General features: G+C 40.2%; 2 protein-coding genes across 2 annotated transcripts in view; both read left to right on the top strand.

The window, feature by feature from the left end:
- Positions 1-283: 283 nt before the first annotated feature.
- crygs3 (crystallin, gamma S3) lies at positions 284-1,610 on the top strand. The gene is made up of 3 exons (XM_047047279.1): positions 284-371; positions 499-741; positions 1,218-1,610. The coding sequence occupies exons 1-3, from the start codon at positions 354-356 to the stop codon at positions 1,488-1,490; spliced, it is 534 nt and encodes a 177-aa protein (XP_046903235.1). The 5' UTR covers positions 284-353; the 3' UTR covers positions 1,491-1,610.
- A 15,112-nt stretch (positions 1,611-16,722) lies between these two features.
- The window catches only part of LOC124485219 (diacylglycerol kinase beta), a 55,936-nt gene continuing 53,672 nt past the window's right edge, over positions 16,723-18,986 (top strand). Inside the window, exon 1 of the mRNA XM_047046672.1 lies at positions 16,723-16,971. The gene's annotated coding sequence lies outside the window, so the exon portion shown is untranslated. The remainder of the gene's footprint in view (positions 16,972-18,986) is intronic.

The raw sequence follows: 18,986 nt of genomic DNA, 5'->3' as shown, positions 1-18,986 counted from the left end.
AGCCAACGACACAGCATCCCTCTCAGTACCAGCTGTGGGGAAAAAACACAGTTTATTTTGATCAAGCAATCTTTTCTGGAATCATGGTAGCATTGTAAGATCAAAAGTACAGCTTCCACTCAATGCTTTGTAAACATTTCATTAAGCAGTGCCAAGTTAAAACAATTGCACCATCAGCTATTGTAGTGATATAAATGCTGAGGCTATTCGAATGACAAAGATTCCATTGGCAGTGCATTTCAATGTCCCACATATATAAATCTGGCCCATGTCAGAGGTTGTTACGATGCATGTGAGAGGCGAATAGCTACCCATAAATATTCAGTAAACAAAAGTCAGTGAAAGCCCCAAACATGGAGCACATGGGAAAGGTAGACTGTTTAGCCCCTTGCTCCATAACTGCCAAAAGTGGATGCACATACAGATACACACCCACTTACCCATAGCAATGCCTGAAAACTGACAGCATGTTTTGAATACTTCTTTCTACTTCCACAGATCATCTTCTTTGAGGACAAGAACTTCCAGGGGTGTCACTATGAGTGTAGCAGTGACTGTCCTGAGCTAAAGACCCATTTCAGCCGCTGCAACTCCATCAGGGTGGAGAGTGGCTCCTGGGTGCTCTATGAACGCCCCAACTTCACAGGCTACCAGTATATCCTAACCAGCGGGGAGTACCCAGACTACCAGCGCTGGATGGGCCTCAACGACAACATCAGGGCTTGCCGCATAATCCGAAATGTGAGTCTTATCCAATCGAGATCTTACTGTTGACATCAAGCTGTGTAGCGGCAGATTCATCTGACATACTATCACCTACTATCACCTACTATCATCTGCCTTACTCCCTCTATACTTTCTCTTTCTTTGTCATTCATACATGCATAGACACAAACAAGGCAGGTCAATGGGTTCCATGCACACTATATCTCAGGATAGAGACATAGATGTCTCCAATAGATGTGTTTATTGGTTTAAGGATGCCACTTTCCTTTTCCCTCAAATCATTGTGATCTTATTGATAATTAGTCGTTCAAATTTGTTAATTTAACTCCCCATATCTACTTAGAGTATTACAAAACAATCTACAAAATGAACATAAAGACATTCTGGAAAATTATTGTGTTAAAGCCATCCTAGAACACATTTCATTACTATGACTTTATTGAAGTTGTTTGGTGTCCCTCCGCAAACATCGTCCCTTCTTTGAATTTCAGACCTCTGACAGGTTCCGGATGCGTATCTATGAGCGCCCTGACTTCAGCGGCCAGATGATGGAGGTTAGCGAGGATCTGGCCAACGTGTCTGAGCGCTGGCACTACCGTGAGGTCCATTCTGCCAATGTCCTGGATGGGGCTTGGGTCTTCTACGAGCTCCCCAGCTACCGTGGCCGCCAGTACCTGCTGGAAAAAGCAGAGTACCGTCACTTCACCGAGTGGGGAGCCATGCTCCCTAAGGTTGGGTCTTTCCGCCATATGCAGGACTTTTAGACTGTCTCCATCAGTATCTGTTTTGCATCATTGTTGTTTGCGGATGTAATAAAAAAGATTGTGCGGGAAGGATTGATGGTTCTCTTTGAAGTCATTTGCAATTAAATTGACACCAAACTCAGTGCTTCTGTTTGTCCATTTGCATAATGATGGAAAAGTTCCAAACACTTAACTCAAATCATTAAAACCCTCTGTGGAATGTCAGCAAGCCACAATTGAGAAATTCAGAATGTTTAGAGACTATAGCGGTTTATACAATTTTTACTGTATTCTATCTTTAAAAATGAGTTCACTCATCACTGTCCACACAATGGTGGTAACCTAAACAGGGAAGAAGGAACACTTGTCTTTAAGTCTAGTATTCAACATCCCATGAAGAATTTCGTTTTGTGTTATGGGTCCAACAGATGTTGTTATCAGACATTTCTGTTTCTATTATTGCACACCTCCGCTACCATTGGTTTTGAAGGCAAGCATTCACCCTTTAACCCCCTCTGCTGGTGCTGCTACAAAATGTGTATCTCTATGGCCAAATATTCTCATACAGACTCCAATACTGTACTACAGTGTGTTATTTAGCACCATGATAATTTTTCTTTAAGTTTAGATGCAGATCGAATATGATGATCGATATCATATCATTGTAGAGGAAATCTACAAGTCAGTGGATATGTGAGTATGCGTGACTGTGTGTTTCTGTGTGTGAAGGCAGGGGCATGGTGGAAGGCACACTTCAGTGTCCCTGTGTGGCATGACTGCCCCGTGCTGCACTGCCGCTAAACCTCCCGACAAAGAGATGGGAGCATGATGATGAGTCAGGGGGATCTGCCAATAAGGGGATGGATCCCTGCATGCCAGTCAGCCGTTATGCTGACGTGGGCAGGGGCAGGGCTCACTGAAACAACACTGGGCCTTCTAGAACACAAAGGGGCTCCTGCCAGCACTTTCTCCTGTGGCGTAACAGAATACTGTAGTCCCTTGTTGACCCCACATTTCCCTAGCCTTTGCTGCCATATTCAGAAATAGGAAAGAGAAAAAGAGAGAGACCATTATCAAGTAGATGGAGCTGACTGTAGATACAGTGAGCCTCAGAGCACCCCCTTCTGGTGTTTGTGGGAGCGTCACCTGTGTTGTTAAAGCATTGTCCCCCATTGAGAAGCATGAAGAGTAAAGGGCCTACACAGCAAACACCATTGAAAAGTAATATTTGAGACCTTAAATTTGACCTAAAAGAACCTGCTTTTTAGGGCCGCTTGTGGGCTTCTGCTCTTGGTTAATGTACAGAAATGAGGGCAGCTATGATTTAATAATAAAGTATTTTGGTCGAACATTACCGTGTTTTTGGTTTAGCTGTATTTTTATCAAGCACATTTTCAAGATGGACCCGTTTACGTTCACATTTTCTATTTTTATTTAATAGCGATGCCTTGGAGATTCAATAAAGCAATGTCCTCTCACGGTACAAGAGACACTTTAACCTGTCTCTCTTACATATAATAAAGGCTATATCTGATCGTATGGTATTCCAACTTGGTCTTGTTCACTTTTATGGGTGTCTCCACCTCAGACATTTTTCGTCTGATCTCTCCTTTCCATTGCTTCCATAGAAGGCAACGTTCTGAAAAGTTTATTTTTACATTCTTTCCTGGGGATTAATTTAATTCCTCTCAGCTGTGGTCGGAGCCCTATCTCCAACCCCCTCAGGATATAAATAGCTGTACTGCATGAGGATAGAAGAGTTGGGCCAGCACACAGAAAACATATTAATGTACTGTAGTTTTTGGAAGATCTGAATCAAATCCTTATCTAAATTCCACAGAGCTAGATTGAAAACAGGCAACACACCATGTTGGCATTGAAGTCAGCAAACTGTTGATCATTTCTCAACAATCGTCTTAATACGGTTCAATTCCCGGCCGTGCCAAATGACGTTATGTCCTTGGGCAAGACACATCACCCTACTTGCCTCGGGGGGAATGTCCCTGTACTTACTGTAAGTCGCTCTGGTTAAGAGAGTCTGCTAAATGACTAAATGTAAATTTAATGCTTTGACTATGGCTTTGTTAATTTAAGTGTAGTGAGATCATGGCATTAGAGACAATTCAGTCAACAGGTTCTTATATTCAGACATTTCTGCTCTTCATCTCCCTCATGGAGTATCAAACTACAGTTGAGCAGCCTCCTCTTTTCTCTCATCAAATCCAGAAAGATGACCCTATGGCTTAAGTAGAAAAAAATGTGAAATTGAGAAACAATGTCACTGTCCATCCACATACAATTAAATGTTCTGTGAATTTTTTTTTTTTTAACATTTTCCATGTGAATTTGGAATTTTAATTCAAGCTATCATCTGAAATTGGAAGAGACCCCTGACCCATCCTGACCTGTTTCAGGTCATACTCTGCATATCTGTTGATGCTGGTATGAGGAGATGTGACCCTGGTCATCTGCTTCCCCTCACACTCTCAGCTGGCCTGTCACAAACCTCACGACGCACACTTGGTACGCACCCAGACATGCTGGGACAGTAATTACAGGCCCCAGTTATGTGTAGGCAGCGCATCCCACCACTCCTCACACAAATATGCTAGTGTCCCATTGTGCCTTGGCACTCCATACATACTGTGTGTCACTGACACCTTCTACACCTTACACTAATAGAGACTGTTTGACACCACCTGTCTGTGACCGTCTTATCTGAAGTAATGACTGAAGAAAGCAGAATGACAATAGGACATAAACGGAACATTTATATGGCACATTGAGGTCAAAACATGATGAAAATGTGTTGGTCTCACTAAAGAATTGTGAAAGAAAATTCAAGCTGGACTGTAGATTTGAACATAGTCAAAATGGCGGTTTCAATTAAATGTATTTAGCTTGTACAAACTTAAGATTAAACAAAGCACTTTGTGATCAGTCATTACGAATGGTGTGCTAGTCACAAATCGTTCGCAAGAGTGATACCGAATATCCAAAAACACTACCTTATATAAACTGCAGATCAAATAGCATTCTATAAGGTCAATCAATCAATGTAGCAAACTCTGTGATTGGCTCACTCAAGCCAGTGACAGTTTGAAACAATACATCTCCATACCAAGTGTCCCAAAGTTCTTTGATGTCACAGCTCTCTCCAGAGCAGTAGATAATAAAGCCACAGGGGTTGGCCAGCCAAATGGTCAACTGTCCTTTGTGTGGTCATCTTCAAACAATCCTTTTAATTAACATAAACAATGAAACAGGACACAGTCCTTCTAGCCAAAGTTCAGAGCAACTGCCTCATTGACCCCTTCAACTACTTCTCCCCCAGGTCATAAATAAAACAATACAAGATGCTTTACCCATCCTGTAGAGTAAAATGTCTCAGAGCCTTTTAGCTACTCAAAACCTTACCTAAACTAGTCACTGGCTGTCCTTTATCAATGTACAAGGGAGATTATAGATTTCATACACATACATCTATGCATATGACCAACATTTCTACCACATTATCTAATAGATGTATCCAATATATTATGATGTGTCACTGTTGACATGTAGACTTACATACGGCTTCAAACAGCTGTAAGCCTGGCAGGGGTGTAGGTTTGGCTTGAAAGGTGGTAGGGACGTGAAATTGTGAACTCTTCCATGCTCAATCACATGCCATTTAAAGAGGAAGGGGAACACATTAAAAAATCTGATTAAAAATCCATTTCCTGTCCCTTGGGAAATCAATGCCACTGTTTAACATCATGTATAATGGAGGTTCACATCTGGTTCACCATCAATGTTCCTGGGAACCCAGTAGGTGGCAACCTTGCTCAAGTCCATGCTTGTCTCCTGACAGAACAGTTGCACCACTGTCAAAGTCAGGCAAGAAACACCAAATTGGTCTGGCAAGAAGGCTTTGATGTGGTACAAAGAAATGTCAGAACACCATATCAACACTCCGTAAATGTGCATCTGGTAAGCGTCAGTATGTCCAAAATACGAAAATAAGATGGAAATATAAGTCTGACCAGCATGAAATAATTCTAGAATTTGTTTTGACTAATTGCCAATATAATATTGACCAGCAAATAAGAACATTTCTTGAACTGTACTTTAGGTACCTAGTAATTAGCTGGGTTAACTTTTAGCGGGGAGTGGAGCTAACTTTTGGCAACTCCTGTAACCGATGTGGGACCAAGTCATTGTTTTGTAAGTAAGCTTTAAGTCATTGAGGTCAAAACTTTTTTTTTCATAAAAAAAAGGTTTTGAATCATAAACAAGTCATAATGCTCTCTTCACCAAATCCTGTATTATGCCAATTTAAAATCAGGGTTTAATATCGCATTTACAGAAATCATGAATGCTTTTAAAAGTGGTTCCTAATTGTTCAAACAAGTGCAACTGAACTTAGTCATAAAAGTTGCCCTTCCATAATATATAGCACTATTAATCAGTACCACAACAGAATACAGTTTGTATGTTCCTGTCCTGTCTTCTTGTATTTGAACCACGTCCTTAACTTGTAACTTTAAATAATCAAATAAACTATATATAGAGTGGGAAGTTCACTAAAAGTCAGTAATCAGTAATATTACACTATGTATAGATGTGTCAAGTCGTCATGAAATGCATCACTCTCTCTCTCTCACTCTCTCTCTCTCTCTCTCTCTCTCTCTCTCTCTCTCTCTCTCTCTCTCTCTCTCTCTCTGTCACCTAAACATGCACACTCTCAAAGGCACAAGCACATGATAAAAGTACACATGCACGCACGCACACATTCACTCACATACACACCCTAACCTTTGTGCAGAGGATTTACCAGAGAAGCTTGTGACGTCAAACTGAAAAAAATATTACCATGGAAACCCATCTCTCTGAGTTTTTCCCTGATCCAGACTGGATCTCTGGGTGTCAGTGCAGAAGTGTTTCACTTACAACAGCCCAGCCACCACAAAAACCTTGACTACCTCTTCCATCTACCCACCCATTATCACTTCCCTTTGGTGCACTTATGTCAATGCACTGTAAAAGACAGCAACATTATTTTGTCCTAAGTAGTTCCTAATGGACATAATTCAGGATGAGTATGTACAAACAGAGCATAGGAAATTATGTATTGATTACCCATTAGTGCTATCAGTAGGAAAGAAAAGCAATGGGGATATTGACATCTCTAAGTGGACTTAAAGGTATTCTTTGAAAATATTTAAATGTTTTTGCCTACATTGCTTGAAGTCAATAGATGAAATGTGAAGCCTTACAATGCAGGGTGATATGACGTAACTGTTGATAAACTGTGGTAAACTAAACCATCTGTAATATTCAATAATAGTACAATAATTCAGGTTATAGTAATAGCCTTATGCGTTACATGTGAGGTCATGTAAGGCTGGGAATGGTATTGTTACCTCATATGTCATGCTTTTATGACCATTGTATTATCGTGTTAATAATAGTTATGGCTTACAGTAACTAAAACCAAGTAACAATAGCACCGCTAACAGGAACCTAATCATTCCTATAATGTCAGTAGCTTATATAGTCTCATTGTTTTAATTTGCCAACTGTCTTGCAATGTGGTTTGTTATTCCTTGGGTTTAGGGTTGGTGACACAGAAATTACCAAATGGGACCAAATGATTAACTTGATACATATCAATTACATCAAATGATTTGCAGGGCAGTTTTGCAGACAGCTTTGGGATTCTAGTTTGAAACTTAACATTTGACAGCTCAGATTCTGCAATGTATTTACAACGATCCTGTCATGTCACATTTTGACATGTGTCAAGAATGTTAGTGTCCATTGTGTTGGCTATATACAGTATGCACAGTGTTTACATTTCTGAAAGAAGAATGGTGAACGGAGGGGGCAAGTTGTGGTGCCGTAGCTACAGACAACAAGTACATTGAGTTTAGCATATTAGCAAATGAACATCACCTGACTGATGGCATGAACTCTATCTATTGTAAAGCCTTTAGGCCACACAGTGCTTTGCTCAACTGAGATCATAATAGTGTAGGCCTACTTTACAGTAAAGCCACGCCACACTATTTTCAATTCAATAATACTACTGGCTTTGATAGCCTGCTAATGTCCTCATATCATTTCACAGTAAAGCCTTCACATATGGCTTTCATTGTGCAGGACCTACTTGCTGGTTGATGAGGCATGCCTGCCAATCTAAACACTAAGAGCCATATTTTGCTGGTACAGAGCAAAGAGAAAAAACGTAACACGTAGAATACGTGGGCAACCACCCAACCAAGATACGTCTGGGGGCACTTCCTTGTAATATTTACATGAACTGATAGTGTCCGATTTGTTTGGATCAGAAGCCTTTCAAAAGACTTTGCTCCAATCGCACCCATTTTTCTCAAACAAAACAGGGGCCCGAGTATGAGGAAAGGGAGGAACAGGAGGAGAAAAAGGAGGGGGAGGGGTAATGTAGCAGGGCTGCAGTATGTCAGTCTGCCTGCTTTGCACTGAGGCTGGCTGTCGCTGGCTCTGTGAATGTTTACAGTGCAGTGTGAGGGGGGATCCTGGGAGGCAGCTATTTTTAGCCCTGGTTTCATCATTCCTCTCTGCACAGCGTAGGAGCTGCGGGCTGGCGCTGCATTCTAATGATTAGAGAGGAGCTGAAGGGATGGGGATGAGACTCTGTGTGTATAAGCAGACACTGAGAGGTCCACTCAATCTCTATTGGAGCTTTGATGATGACTATAAATCCACGAAATAGCTTTGGAATGGACCAGAAACCTTCTCTTTGTTTCCATACGTTTGTAATGTGGTTCTAAAACACTGTCTATTTTTAAACAATTGTTTATTTTTTCATTGAGGCCTATTTGTAAGAAGAGGATACAAATGAGGAAGTGCAGCTGCATTGTAAGTGAGGTCTGGGTTGTTTGTAAAAGATGGCAGTTGCTGCTGCTTCAGTCACATTACCTCTGCCAGTGTTTCTCTCAAGTTGCCACAACAGACTCAATGTGATCAGTATCTAGCTCCGTCAGCCTTGCATTGTGCTCTCCATCTTGTGTAAGAACCTTTATATGTTAAATGTTAAACACTATCAACATGAACATGGCCGGGTTTCCCAGATTCGTTAAGAAGTGCTCTAGAACGCTCTAGGAACGTTCTTAAGAAGATCTTAGCGTTAAGAGCTTGTTAACGTATCTGGGAAACCCGGCCAATATCATCAAAACAGAGGCATGTAATCATCCAAGTTTGAAAGACTGTGATTATGGCTGTATTCCCTAATAGAAAGTAGTTTAATTAGATCCGACCAAAGCCTTCCTCTCAAGATGTTGAGTAGAACACAGGAAATTGGATTTCACCAACAGACCCCGGTCAGTCCTTCTTCTCGGTTTGTATTTTTGAATGTATTTGAATTATATTTAGCAAGCTGTGACATGTGGTAAGGAAGTCGTCATGGAGACGAATGGAAAACAAGCAAATAATGGAATCATAGTCTATTGTTAGACTCTGGGGTTGAAAACAGAGCTATAGGCTATAAACTAGTTTGGCCATCCTGTTTTGAACCTCTTCCCCTAATGTCATTGTCCTATAATTCCCTCTGGGTGGGTAACTAGAGGCATCTGTTCTGTCTTGAGGTCTTACTTTTCTGGGAGGATTTGTATCATTTAATCCTAGCACAGAACCTATTCTGGGAAACCAGAATTGAGTTGGCTGACCTCTTCAGATGTCTCAACACAACAGTTTGCCTGTGGCAGGTTGCGTCACATATATAGCTCTCAGTGGAAAAGTGTTCCTCGTGAAGATGTGTCTTTCCTTTGAGATTGATGGCAGACGTTGCGCTGAAAGTTAAATAGAAGCATTACATCTTCAAAACACATTTGACATTTTCCATCCTGTAGCCTACCGTCGAAGAGCTGAGATCCCTTCTACACTTGCCAAGGTTCCAGAGTAATGCCCAGCTAGATGGAGGGTGTGTTGTATGTCTGCATGTGTTTTCTCTCAAGCACCAGCTGATCTTGGAAGCTGTGACAAGGATACCGTCAGTAACACAAGAGCAAAGTGATCCCATAGTGAAAGTACATTTCAACCAGCAGCACACCCAGTTTTCAAAAGAGGGCCTGGACTATATCAATCTATCTTCTGCTTGTCTTGTTTAAATATGTGACGGTAAAGTTTATACAGGGGGACACAGGCTTTGCAGGCCTGAATTCAGGAGATCCATGTAATAAACATATTGAAGACATATTTACAGGTGAGATCTGTGGAGAATTCCCACTAATCAATTGATCTAATACAGCACAGCCAATTTTAGACAGTATATTTGTCATAATAGTTTGAAATATACAGTACCATGCACCCTATATACCCTGACACACATCTGACAAAATAGGCTGCTAGGCTAATAGTGTGGGACCCCAAAAAGAGCTCCACTCTGGAGCTACAATTACTCTGACAATGTTGACAAGGTGAGGGTCAGGGTAGGGCGATGCTGAGCCTGTTTGTCTGGAGAGAAAATAACAAGGAGATGTAGGGCATCAATGACCTTTCTCTGACAGGAGATAATGACACAGGCTCCCTTGGTACACTGGCAGGAGGGATGCCCTGGTTTAACAACCTGATCTCATTGCCTTTTTTTGTTTTATAAGACACATTTTCTCTCTCTTTCTTGTAATTTATTGGCTGGTATACAGTAAGATAATAATTTCAGTCCTCATCTCTAACGTACATTAGTCCAAACTATGAAAAAAAATGTTTTGAGCATGGATACAGAGCTTGTGTTACTATAGACAACATTCTGCATGTGTGTGTTTCCAAGTGAGGGGTGTAAAATGGTTATATTATATCCTGTCATATCATAGATTATATCATTTGAGTACTGTATAAACACAGATCTGTGTTTATCAAGAAGAAGAAGAAGATATGTTTAACCTCCAAAGTTCTTTATGAGCTTGCTGTGAGGTGCCTCATCTGAATGAAATGTATGGAATATTGACATTACATTCTGTATCATAAGATGATGTTAGTGTCCCCCCCCCCCACACACACACACACACACTCACACACACACACACCAAAACAGATATAGAGACATTAGTGTCTCAAGAGCAATTAGCTATGATGATGGTGACTAAGCCGACAGTCAACAACAAGTTACCATTACACCATGAACCTTCCTGTGAGTATCTGTTATGAGACAAGTTATGAGTTGCCCATGGCCTATATGTATGTGTCATGCATCTTGATATAGAGCTTGAGTAGGCTTCGATGTCTCAATCTCTTTTATGGAAACATAAGTTGATACGCATTTTCTTTCTTAGTCATGCTCTAGGGTTTTTCCAGGTTGAATGCAGTGGAGGTTCTAAACCATTTCAACTGGGGGGGCCAAGCTGGGAATAGTTGTACTGTTAGAGGGGCCAGTTACAAAAAACTCTATTGTTGTTGTATAGTTTACTTGATCGCATTGCAGGCATTAAAAGGCTTGATATTTTATATTATCATATTTAAACTTATTTATATTGCGAGTTGACGTCCCAAAGGGCTTTGCGGTCGTTTTTGATAGGTGGAAATGTTAGCAAGAGTTTTTGAGTACCCACTAAACTGGAGGGACAGGGCTGAAACATAATCTACTGACAGGGAAGAATAATTCAGGGTGTAGGAAGACAAAGCAATAATGGCAGTAAAAAAAACTGGCATGACAAGATCCCAGCAGAGAGGACTAATATCAGGACCAGACAGGATTCAATTAGATCATTAACTTACCACATTAGACTGAGAGAAGGGTGGAGAGGAGGATGCTAATGTCTTCAATCAGCATTGTGTTTCCACATTTTACTGACATTTTTCAGAGCAGTCCCTTCAGGTTCATATTTCTCTATTACAGGAATTACTTACTTATTCCAATACATCTTAACAGTAAATGGGCTGTGGCCAAATGTACAAGAAGCTTTTATTTTTATGATTGTACTTAAAGTGACTATCCATTATGGTTGTGGTAAATAAGGATAAGCAGAACCACAGCCGTCCTTTCTAAGGTACTGTTGCAGGTCTAGAACAGTGTGGCAATCCGGGTGCGGGAGCCACCTGCCCGGGAATGTTTCCCGTCTTTTAGTGTCTTGTATTTTCCCAGTCAGGGTGGCTGGGGTGGCTGGGGTGGCTGGGGTGGCTGGGGTGGCTGGGGTGGCTGGGGTGGCTGGGGTGGCTGGGGTGGCTGGGGTGGCTGGCACAAATGGAGCATTTCAATAAAAAACTGCTGAGACACAGTGATTCAAGCAGGGAGACAGGCTGACGTTACCAAGGATTTGCACTTGCATGCAGGACGCATGCAGCTGGTCATTCATTTATTTTGGTCGAAAATTATTACAGAAATGATTTCATTTTTATGGGCGTCAACAGTAATCCTATCCACCTGTTATGTTGCTTTATTTCTGTTTCCATGCTTGTAACCCATTGAAGGGTCTAAAAGGGGGACATTTTGAGGACACATGAACAGAGTGATGGATACAAGAGGAGTTTTGGAAACGGCTCATGCAGGACAAAATGGCAGTTTGCCGTTCATGTTCAGTTGGCCTCTGCAAATTTCATCCACAACCACTACATGAGCTCACTGCTGAACTTGCTCATGGGGTTGGTGAATAATCCTGTAATGTGATGAGGTTGTGTGACTATGCCTACTGTTCTTTGTCAGGATTATCGGTGAAATTTATGATGAGATTAACAGTGTGAACCAGGCGTAAAAGGGTATTTATAAGAGGAGGCCATTGCATGCGTGTCAGAAGTACCCTAAGTTCCAAACCCGGTGTGGGCAAGTGAGGGAGGAAAGGATACTGACGAGCGATGCAATTACACCTATGACACAAACAAGGCTTGATCAAATGACTTGTAAACAAGACTGGGAAAATAATCCGCTCAATCCGACTGCTTGTTAAGATTTCCAGAGATGTCCAGTGTAACAATTGTAACAATGTATGTTTGGTGGCAGCAAATAATAATGGTTGCAAAAAATAAAAAATGATTGTCCTTTTTTCTAGGAACAATAATTCCGATTCTTTAAAAAATAATAAATGTCGTCATTGTATTACTAATAAAAATAATCTGGTATATATGAATAGCTATGAAATTATTTAAAGTTAAAATAATAACGTAGAGTTAAATTCCCATCAAACTTTCCCTCACCAGCAATTGTTTATCATGTCATTCTTAATGAAGCTTGAAAGCATGATATTCTCATTATGGACATGATCATGATGATTGAAAGAAATTGACACCTATGTATTTGCCTGGAGCAGCTGGAAAACATCAATATTTGGGAATGGAAATACAAGGAAATGTTTACAGGATGCTGTGAGTGGCATTGTGTGTCAAACTGTTTTAGTTACCATTCATTTGGAGCAAATTCCCCATTATGCCAGATGCAGTTGCATTGAGTCAGGGACGGTGATTCTATGATGAGTATAAACCCACTGAAAAGGATTGTGATTAGTGTGGGGCCTGGCTGAAACATGAGCTGTAACTGCTGATTTCTGGGACCCCGCAAAAGCAATTACCGAGTGAGCTCAATGGACCAGGCAATGCCTTCTGTCAACATCTTAGTCTGGAGATAGCCTGACAAGATGTTGGTGTAATGGAGGTCCATGAAGACATGAAAAGAGGCCACTCGCTATTTCTATAATGTTTCTATGTTTTGACACAGGACTCTTATTAAACAGAGTTGGTCCTCTCATTCACTGGTAACCTTACTGGTAACATATTTAAATTTTAGGTTCATATATGTTTATTGTATGCACCTTCCTGCCAAAGTAAATTCCTTGGTAACACTTTAGAATAATGGTCCGTTGTTAATGAGTAGCTATGCAGGAAGTAATAGGTAGTTCTACATTAACACTGAATTTAATACTATTAACTAATATGGAACCAAGATTAACTAAGCAGTAAGTAATAGCGAATTTAGTACAAAGGTAGTTCCTTGGTAGGTATTTGATTATTACTAAATAAATATATCCTCATTGAGAACTACTTGTGAACTATGACCAATTAAGAAAGAATAACCAATGAATTACTAATCACAAAAGTAACGTCTACAAAGTGAACAATTGTTTTTTTTTAAACTCTTAACAGGGTCATAACATTTCAAAAGCTTGTGCCTAAAATGAGTTCTTTGTGGAAACCAGTTTATGAGTATTAACGTTATAACACGTCCCTGTATGATTATGGGACAGGTCCCCCCAATATTTGATCATACTGTATGATTATGGGACACGTCCTCCCCAATATTTGATCATACTGTATGATTATGCGGGCAATTTCGATGTGTCTGCTATTAGGTCTTTCTGGAGCTCAGAAAATATCAAATCACGGCCGGTCCGTTTTCCAAATCCAGTCGACTTGGCTTACCAAAACCTATTTGTCCTGAATCCATGTCATGTTTTCCCCTAAACCTATACTGGTGCAACGTCAACGAGTGAGTTTGGAGCGCGAAATCATGTGGCAGTGGCACATTTTTATGGATTGTAAATATCCAGTATTTGGCTAACATACAACAACCACGACTAGGTGAATTTCACTAGAATTTCGAATTGTAGAATTAGTGCAAATTTGGAATTGTAGAATTTGTGCAAATTTCGATTGCAATACTATACAGTTTCTATGAGGGACTTTTTACAAGCTAGCCGACAGCAATAGTCTGGCTTTACAGCTAGCAACAACTGTAGCTAGCGTTTTGGGCCATGTTCCTGTTCTCTGAATTGGGTTATCTAGCAAGTTATTTTACAGTCCTGCCATTTGTTCTTTCTTCCTTAATCATTTTTATTCCTTTGGGAGCGTTGTTGTTGTAGTGGATAGGCCTATACGTTGATTTGGGTTAGGGTTAGCCATGTACTTACTTATTACTTGTTTAGCCATTATGTTTGACTCAGTTTATCATCACATTTTGTTGAGTGTGTTGAATGTTTCATTCCAATTTCATTTGTTTAAATGCTAGGTTTCATCATTGTGCAAAACGAATAAAAGAAAATAATGTTTAATTCAGACATATTTTACAAAATGCTTTCTTATTGCATGCCCATGTGCATTTTTGCATTATGTAGGATTTTCTTTTACGACTTCATGGAAATCTTCCAGTGGATATAATTAAAAGAAATGTTATCCAATCACTGCAGTTGTTTTATGTTGTATATCTTGTGAGGTGACATGTTAGTGAGGTGTTAACATGTTTTTCACTTTGAAATAATGGTCCAGATTACAGTTACTGCGGGATGATAAGGTAACTCTTGAGTAATTAGTGAAGAGTTAACATGTTTGTCACTTTAAAATAATGGTCCACATCACAAGTAGTTACTGCAGGATTACAAGGTAACGCTTGAGTAATTAGTGAGGAGTTAACATGTTTGTCACTTTAAAATAATGGTCCACATCACAAGTAGTTCCTGCAGGATGACTATGTAACACTTGAGTAATTAGTGAGGAATGAACATGTTTGTCACTTTAAAATAATGGTCCACATCACAAGTAGTTCCTGCAGGATAACAAGGTAATGCTTGAGTAATTAGCGAAGAGTTGTACTGGTTTTCACAAGTAATAGACCTATAATGAGTCTAATTTTATATTTTACACATACGGTACAGGCATACATTTCTGTGAGGCACTAGTGATATTCTAACAAACATTGTAATCTGGAAGATTTGATTTTGCGCTTATCGCAACATAAATGCAGGATGCAAATTGTTTTTGAAAAGAGAACATCAATGTTTATATTCATATCCTAAAGAGAAGTCCTCCTCAGGCGGCTACTGTAACATAAAGGTAGGTCTTTGGAGTCTGAGACACTGAACTGACACTCAATAGCTCATAATAGTAAACTAATACAAACATGAGAGTGTCAGCATCACTTCCTAATTATTATTTTTTAACAAATTATCATTATTTGTATTATACCATGTTTAAGTTTGAAATAAACAGAGAACATTCGTCCATCCTTTGGTAAGAGCAGGCAAAATCTCAACCTGTAGTTAACGTATTTGGGGAATATAATATTCATAAACTGGTTTCCACAAAGAACCCATTTGAGGCACAAGCTTCTGAAAAGTTATGACCATGTTATGAGTAAAACAACCAAATTGTTCAATTTTTAGACATGTTACTTTTGTGATTAGTAATTAATTGGTTATTCTTTCTTAATTGGTCATAGTTCACAAGTAGTTCTCAAAAGGATACATTTATTTAGTAATAACTAAATACCTACCAAGGAACTACCTTTGTTGTAAATTAGCTATTACTTACTGCTTAGTTAAGCTTGGTTCCATATTAGTTAATAGTATTAAATTCGGTGTTAATGTAGAACTACCTATTACTTCCTGCATAGCTACTTGTTAACAACGGACCATTATTACAAAGTGTTACCAATTCCTTGTCTGTGCAAACGTTCATGGCGAATAAATCCCATTGTGATTCTGATTCTGATTCTGGTATTTTAGTGGGATGAAAATCAACTATGCTCTCAGGATGAAGGTCTATTTGAATGAAATCGTGCATCGTTTTAAAAAAAAGATCTCAGTTGCACCTGTGAGTATTTTTCATTGTCAGTGAGGTGGCTGTTTATTCATTTTTTATTTGAATGTCAAATATGGAGAGGTGCAGTAGTCATGACTTTTAACATCTCAATGGATCTCCCACTAGGGGGCATGGTCCATGTGAAGGAACATTCTACATGGTCCAGGCTCACAGCCTTTGCCAATGTAGCCTAATGGTTTAAGGGTTTGCTTCAGTATCTACACTGTCTACGATGTGCTGTCCCACTGTGGTGACCCATTCAATTGCCAGGTGGGGCCAAAATCAATAATTCATCAGGCTACTTTTAAAGGCCTCAAAAGAGTGTTTCAAGGTAGAGAAAAGACTTGTTTATTAAATGCTACAAGGGTGCATAAAGAATGCATGATATGGTGTGGAAAGTCAGGCCCAAAACAGTCACTATGCAAAGATACAGAGTGGAACAAAGATTGGTTGAGACACTGAGAGAATGGATCCACTGTAGGACCAGGTAACCACTCTCTTATATACTTCGGTTCCTTTACTGCTGCTCATCGGAAGAGCCTAGACCGCCTCGTACCTGCTAGATCCCCCACTGCTCTCCACATTTACATCTCACAGAGCTAAACGCTGTTTATCTTTCCATCGGCACCATCACCACACAATGTTCTCAATACAACTCAGCCTCTTTGCAAGTGCCTCCCCCCTCCCACACACACCCCAAGCACACAGAAAGATTGCAGTCAAGGCAAACACACCACACACTTCAGCTGCAGCAGAGTAGTAGTAAAAACAATACAGCTGTGGAAAAAGCAATAATGTGATATGGTGTGTGGCTCATCATTGTAAACATTTTTTTATTTTTATTATATCACTAAACTGTGGATATCTGTTAGATTAATCCGTTCAGGCCCCTTGTACCCCGTCCCACTTGGTGCCCACTTGGAGCTGGCTGACATCTACAGCAGAGTACAGACAGCTGAACAACGGAAAAACGGCACGTTAAAAGGTAGGCGTTAAACGATTTCATGTGAGATTTATGTTGTATACACATGGGCCTGATGATTTGTTTTGCAGCAGTAGCTCAGTAGAAGATGGCAGGCAGAGATTGTACCCTTTTCTATCGGTGATCAAAACGTGTAAAAACATGTACTGTACTATCAGACCTAGTGATCTCAGTGGTAACTTTTGACCACAAGAGCTACACAGGGCAACCTCCCCTGGAACAGTTAGTGGTACACCACCCACTCAGTACAGGGGCTTGTGATTGTGCAAGCCCAATTGGGACTCTATGAGTGTTTAATGCATAAAAAAAAAAAATGCAATTTCTGTATTTTCAAAATTAAAGATTAAATAATTGAAACTTCATTTTAATTATTCATAGCTGTTCATGAGGCAAGGTTGGCTGGATTGGATCGTGAGTCTATAATAAGAATAGTTATTAGTGTGAATGTATTTTTGATAAGTCATTCAGGGCCACTTCCTGCAGTACCTAATGGATTTCAGGGGAGTGAACAAATGAGCCGGATGGGTTGTTTCTGCTCCTGTGACGTCTTGACACCTATTGTTTTTTTTATCACTTTACAGTAATCCTCTAAAATCGGTGAATCGTGAATGTGCATTGTGCAACTACTGGTAGAAAAGAATGTCACCTGCCTCCACCCCAAAAGAAAAAGGCAAAAAATGGTAAAGCGGGGCCACGTTACTTGGACAAAATGCATACCAATGTATTTCAAACGCAATTTAGGGTAGTAAACTTTACGTTTACGTATTTTTCAGAGATGCATATTAAACATGATTGATTTCACCAGAAGGGCATCTCCATTCCTGGAGATCCATTGTCCTGACCTCACATTTGTATTCATCCCTTTGTTTAACTGTTAAAAGTTTCACAAAATCCATTTTTAAATTTGCCTTTGTGTCTCTGCTTATAATGCAATTAGTCAAATCAGACGGTAAATGAAGGATGTTTCCTATGTGAGAGGACATGTTGCCTTCTAATGTTGACCTGGGTGTGGTTCTTGTAGAAGTGAGTGTGTGGGTGTCGGCACATTTGTGTATCCTTTAATGCTACCCAGTGAGTACTTGTGTGCAGCTCGACTGCAGCCTACAGTTTGTTGTAATGTGAGAGGAAGTGCAGAGAGGCTCGCAGAGACTGTATGCTCGGTTCAACCGAAGTGAAACTGGTAATGAAACGTACAAACAAAAACATCTATCTTTTGACGAATGCAACTGTTGTCTTGACAATGTCTTGTCGTCTAGGATGCTGCACATGTCCATGTTTGCTTTTTATTTACGCAAACGAAGACCTGGAATAAACCACAAATAAACGAATAAAGAGACAGATTTGTGATTTTTTTTGCATGTGTTCATTATTTGCGGAACCTTTGTCCTGCTCTGGTAAACATTTGAGGCAATGTCAATTTCAACCTCAAAATGTTGACCTCTCCAGAGACAGTAGAAGATCATACACTAACACGGATGGGGACCTAGACAGGCCCAGGTTGCCACTCAAGCCTTAGAGCAGTCAAACTCCAGTGGCCGGGGCTACTAGAGTTAGAGTACGGCTGCAGTTTAGGTGGGAGAGTAACAGATTACAGATTATAGACAACAGCCAGAGTGCTGGCTGGCCACGTGGCCAAGCTCTTGCTTGAGGGCAGTCCCTCAGCAGATCAATAGTCCAGATATGGATCTCTTTATTGGCTGTCGTGTAATGGATCTACATAGCTGGGCATAGTATGTCCCTGGGACTAGGAACCCATGCATCAGGCTGCCACCATGATAATATCCTGCCAATGAGCTAATCAGCCATTTAGCCAGACAGAATTACATCCAGTAAAACAAGTCAGATATTCATCCACCCAGTTAGTCACTTTGCCAGTCCACCCGACTAGTCAGCAAGTCAGCCAGCTGTTGGGCTGCTCTTAGAGAGATGGGAGTGTTGCCGTAAGTGGGTCTGTCCTCATTTCATCACGTTGCAGAATCGATGAGTTGTAGTTTGGGTAGAAAATAAAATGTTAGAAT

The sequence above is a fragment of the Hypomesus transpacificus genome, chromosome 23 (genome assembly GCF_021917145.1).
Source record: "Hypomesus transpacificus isolate Combined female chromosome 23, fHypTra1, whole genome shotgun sequence".
NCBI classification, from domain to species: Eukaryota; Metazoa; Chordata; class Actinopteri; order Osmeriformes; family Osmeridae; genus Hypomesus; species Hypomesus transpacificus.
The sequence above is the reverse complement of the archived record's forward strand: the minus strand, read 5'-3'. Positions and strand labels throughout refer to the sequence as shown.

Bases quoted from the DNA above. Each gene is read 5' to 3' on its own strand.
- crygs3 (XM_047047279.1), top strand. The intron at 742-1,217 runs GTGAGTCTTATC...TTTGAATTTCAG, and splicing joins CTTGCCGCATAATCCGAAAT to ACCTCTGACAGGTTCCGGAT.